This window comes from Papaver somniferum, unplaced genomic scaffold (assembly GCF_003573695.1).
Source record: "Papaver somniferum cultivar HN1 unplaced genomic scaffold, ASM357369v1 unplaced-scaffold_115, whole genome shotgun sequence".
In the NCBI taxonomy this organism is placed as follows: domain Eukaryota; kingdom Viridiplantae; phylum Streptophyta; class Magnoliopsida; order Ranunculales; family Papaveraceae; genus Papaver; species Papaver somniferum.
The window spans coordinates 4036273-4040950 of NW_020620492.1; the positions used below are offsets into that span (position 1 = coordinate 4036273).

At 41.6% G+C, this 4678-nt stretch overlaps 1 protein-coding gene across 1 annotated transcript; it reads right to left on the bottom strand.

The window, feature by feature from the left end:
- Window positions 1–1717: 1717 nt before the first annotated feature.
- Window positions 1718–4099, bottom strand: LOC113329190. The gene is made up of 2 exons (XM_026576156.1): window positions 3123–4099; window positions 1718–3017 (listed from the first exon to the last, which is right to left on the bottom strand). The coding sequence occupies exons 1-2, from the start codon at window positions 4097–4099 to the stop codon at window positions 1718–1720; spliced, it is 2277 nt and encodes a 758-aa protein (XP_026431941.1).
- Window positions 4100–4678: the final 579 nt, after the last annotated feature.

Here is a 4678-nt window from a genome sequence, read left to right on the forward strand (position 1 = left end):
CCAATAATCTATCTCACTTTTGTTAGCCCCATTTTTTTTTTACTCGGCCTTACTGCAGCTTTTGTTTTTACTTGTAACTCGTCCAACTTTAGCAAAGTGTCTGTCTTCCTGTTTAATTAAATCGTATGGACCCTTCGTATTCATTCGATATTTACAGCAGTAACATCTCCCATTTAAACTACTGCAAATCCCTTCCGTGAACATATATACTAATTTAAATGAATATGCAGAATGTCTTCTTTTAGCAAGCCAAATCCCACTGGAAACAACTCTGCCACAAATGGAGAACGGAAAAGAACCACCCCAAGGATTACCTTTGGGGGAAAAACATCATCGGGAAAGCGCCAACTGGCGGAAAGAGATTTCCCACTCAACATGAATGCATCTGAAGCTATGCCGATGCCGCTTCAAACTCGTTCTGCAACGCCGAAACAACCATCCCCTACCTATAGCCAGCTTCACCTCCGCGTCTTTACAGAGGAATGGATGCATTCACTCCAGCCATTTTTAAAGTGAATGGCGAACTAGTCACATACAATGACTCGGCTCTCATGGATCCATCCACGGCTCGAGCTTTTGCGAACTGTGCCATGCTTCCGCGTGACCAGAAGGTAGTTGATTCACTGGATACTCTTTCTAAGACAATCGACAGGGCGATGCAGTGCCACATCGAGGTAACTATCTTAATGAATTTTAGTTAACCAATTAAAAAATGAAAATAAACTGACCCCAACTCTTATTTAGGGACTGTTATTATGCCGTCGAGCTGGGGAGTTGCACAACGCATTTGCACACAATCGAGATAGAGTCATTTCACTTGCGTCCAACAATTATCATGATGTGGTCTCGACGCTTCAAGGTACAATCCGCAAACATGAAGATGAAAGGTTGGATGATCGTCTTGAAATCGCTAAACTCCATGAAAGAATTGAAGAGCTGGAATCCAGGGAGAGAGATGCCGATTCTCTCCAGAAGGAAATCGAGAGTCTCCATGAACAAGTTCAGATTGCCTTTGAAAACGGCTTCTTGGATGGTGCTGATTACGGGGAAGAAGATGATGCCGAACATTCCAGCGATAAAGATGATGACCCTAAGGAGTCCAGTCCCTGAAGAAGCCTAAGCTTCTCTTTATAGATGCTTTTCTCATTTCCTTAGCAGTTTAATTTGTTTTGTTTTTTTTTATGGATTCTAGAATTTCCAGTATTTTTTCCTTATTCTTGATATTTCTCTTTAATAGAATTTTTTTTCAAGTAACAGCTTTTTCTCCTTAATAGATCCTTTTGCAAAATGTATGCATGATATTGTATTGTTTTGGCTCAAATAACATATGTATCTTCGAAGACTTACCTTATCTGAATGCAGGCATCTCTGACATCTAACTAGGCACTTTAGTTGCCTAGCTACTCCGATTTTGTTTAGGCACTTCTGTTTCCTTTCGCTCCATCATTTTGGTAAGTACACTTTCGTTATAGACATTTTCCGCAGAAATAGCTCGATGGAGAACCAAGGCATTTACTGAAGACTAATTATTATTACATTGATTAAAAGAAATATTTCTTCAGGTTAAAGGAGTTCCATGGTTTGGGCTCCATTTTGCCGCTCATGTTCCTCAACCAATAAGCACCGCCGCTAGCGAGTTTTTCCACAAGGTAAGGTCCTTCCCAATTTTCTCCTAGTTTTCCACCGCTTGCATCTAATCATTTTGGCCTAGTTTTCCTTAAGACCTGCTCTCCAGGAACAAATGATGTTCACGTACTTTCTTGTTATACTGTTGTTTCATGGATTGTTGGTATATTGACAGCCTTCTTGAAGCTTCATCTCTTACCTCGTCCAGGAATTCCTTGTCCTTGGAAAGAACATCTGAGTTCTGACCCGAGCGCTCCGCTAAAGTTTTTGTAGTTGGTACCAATAGTTCTATGGGAAGTACAGCTTTTGTCCCGTATGCTAGTGTAAACGGAGAAAATCTTGTTGACCGTCTTGGTGTCGTTCTGTATGCCCACAAAACTCTTGGTAAAAATTCAGTCCACCGTCCTTTGGCTTTATCCAAGGTTTTCTTCAAATTATCTAAGATAAGCCTATTTGTTGCCTCCGCTTGTCCGTTACTTTGTGCGTAGTAAGGAGTAGAAAAGTTGTGTTTAATATGTAATCCTTCACACAGTGACTTGATCGTTTCAGAGTCGAACTGCTTTCCGTTGTCAGAAACGATCATTGCTGGCACGCCGAACCTGCATACAATGTTTTCCCAGATGAATTTACGGACATGTACTGCCTCTGTTTTCACCAGCGCTACTGCCTCCACCCATTTAGTGAAATAGTCCTTCGCCACTAACAAATACTTCACGCCCCCAGGTGCCATGGGGAATGGACCTACAATATCTAAACCCCAATTGCTGAATGTCCACAGACTATTTACTGGATGTAACTCATTTGCCGGTCTCTTTATTAGAGGTCCATGTAGCTGACATGCCACACATTTTTTTGTGTACTTCTTTGCGTCATTTTGCATATAGGGCCAAAAGTATCCTTGAGACAGCAATCTGTGTGCCAGGCTTCTGCCTCCAGAATGATTCCCACAACATCCTTCATGTGCCTCTGCTAACAACTGCTTCCCAGTATCTCGTGTTACGCATCGCAGGTATGGTTCCATTGCGATAGGTTTCTTATATAGTTCATCTTCTATCATAGTGTATCTCCAAGAAGTTCTTGTTATTTTTCCGGCTTTATACTTATCATCTGGAAGCTCTTGTGTTTGTAGGTAACGAATGTACGGCTGTCTCCAGTCTTCGGATTGATCATTGAGAATTTCATCAATATCCATAGGATCGTGTTGCGCTTTGGACGAGCCACTCCCAATTTCATTTGCAAAAATTATATGTGCAGCGGCAACAGTGTTGCGAATGCTAGGAAATTCTTGGAAATCAACCACGATAAATTGAGTTGTATTTGACTCTACTGCTGCTGATAGGTAAGCGAGGGCGTCTGCATGCCTGTTCTCAAGTCTTGGCTTTTGTTCAATTCTGAAATCTTCAAATTCTTTTGCCAATTCACTTATATATTCTAAATAAGAAGCTAAATTCTCATTCCTGGATTTTTATGCACCGGTAAACTGGTTGGCGACTAACCTCGAGTCGGTTGTCAGTACGACTTTCCGCGCCCCCAAGTGAAGTGCATCTTTCAGTCCCGATATTGCAGCCTCATACTCAGCCTGATTGTTTGAAGCTGTAAAGCCTAACCGGATGCCTTTTTCTATTTGCAATCCTTCTGGGAAAACTAGTACACAACCAACGCCTGCTCCGTCGGTATTTGCCGATCCATCAGTATAGATCTTCCATATCCCACTGTTCTTCTCAGGTATCAACATCGAGTCTTTAATACTCGTTTGTACATCTATTTGTTTCGAAGCTTTCTTACTTATTTTCACATGTTCCCATGGCAATGGTATTGGTAACACGTTTTCCGCTTCATGTAGGATTTCCTCGTCGACAATGGATTCAGAAACCTCAATATCATCCACTGGGAAGTCTGCCATCAGTGATGCTATAGCATGCCCTTTTTCTGTTGTTCTTGGCTCGTAATCAATGGTGTATGCGCCAAGGCAAGTAGCCCATGTTGCTAGCCTACTTGAATCATCCGTTCTTGCCAATACTTTCTTAAGCGGATATTCAGTGTATACCACGAGTCGTCTCCCTTCAAAATATGGCCTTAGACGTCTTGCTGCATGCATAAGATCTAGTGCCATTTTTTCTATTTTTGAGTACCTAGTCTCTGCATCTGTTAATGATTTGCTAACAAAGTAAACTGGCTTTTCATCAGGCTCTCGGACGAATAAAACTGCACTCACCGTATATACACTTGCATCAAGGTATATGTAAATGGTTTGTCCCGTCTTCGGGCTTGTGAGCACAGGAGGAGAGGTTAAATACCTTTTGATTTCGTCAAAAGCAAGCTCGCAATCCTCGTTCCAGCCAAATCTTTCTGCCTTCTTTAGAATCTGGAAGAAGTATCTACACTTATCAGATGCTCGCGAAATAAACCTGTTCAAAGCGGCCAATCTTCCAGTAAGTCTTTGCACCTCTTTTACATTTCTTGGTGACGGCATCTATAATATTGCTCTAATTTGCTCTGGATTGGCTTCAATTCCTCTTTGCATCATCATGTACCCGAGAAACTTCCTATATGTGAGTCCAAAAGAACATTTGGCGGGATTTAGCTTCATTCCATATTGTCGCAATCGTTCGAAGTCTCTTTTCAGGTCTGAAAGGTGAGACTCCTTCTGTTTGGATTTGACCACCATGTTGTCGATGTAGACTTCAACGGTTTTCCCAATCATATCTTTGAACATTTCATCTACAAGACGCTGATAAGTTGCTCCCGCGTTTTTTAACCCGAAAGGCATAACGAGGTAACAATATATCCCTTTGTCTGTTATGAAAGCCGTATGTTCCTGATCATCTTTGTATAACGGTATTTGATTGTAACCAGAGAAGCCGTCCATGAATGACAATCTACCGTATCCCTGGGTGGAATCCACCAAATCGATGATTCTGGGGATTGGATAAGGATCACTTGGGCATGCCTTGTTCAAGTTTGTAAAATCAATACATACCCTGATTTTCCCGTTTTTCTTCGGAACTGCCACAATATTCGCTAGCCACTTTGGATATCTGACAGGTTTGAT

Bases quoted from the DNA above. Each gene is read 5' to 3' on its own strand.
- LOC113329190 (XM_026576156.1), bottom strand. From the start codon at position 4,099: ATGCCGTCACCAAGAAATGTAAAAGAGGTGCAAAGACTTACTGGAAGA. The intron at 3,018-3,122 runs GTTAGTCGCCAA...TGAAGATTTCAG, and splicing joins GTACTGACAACCGACTCGAG to AATTGAACAAAAGCCAAGAC.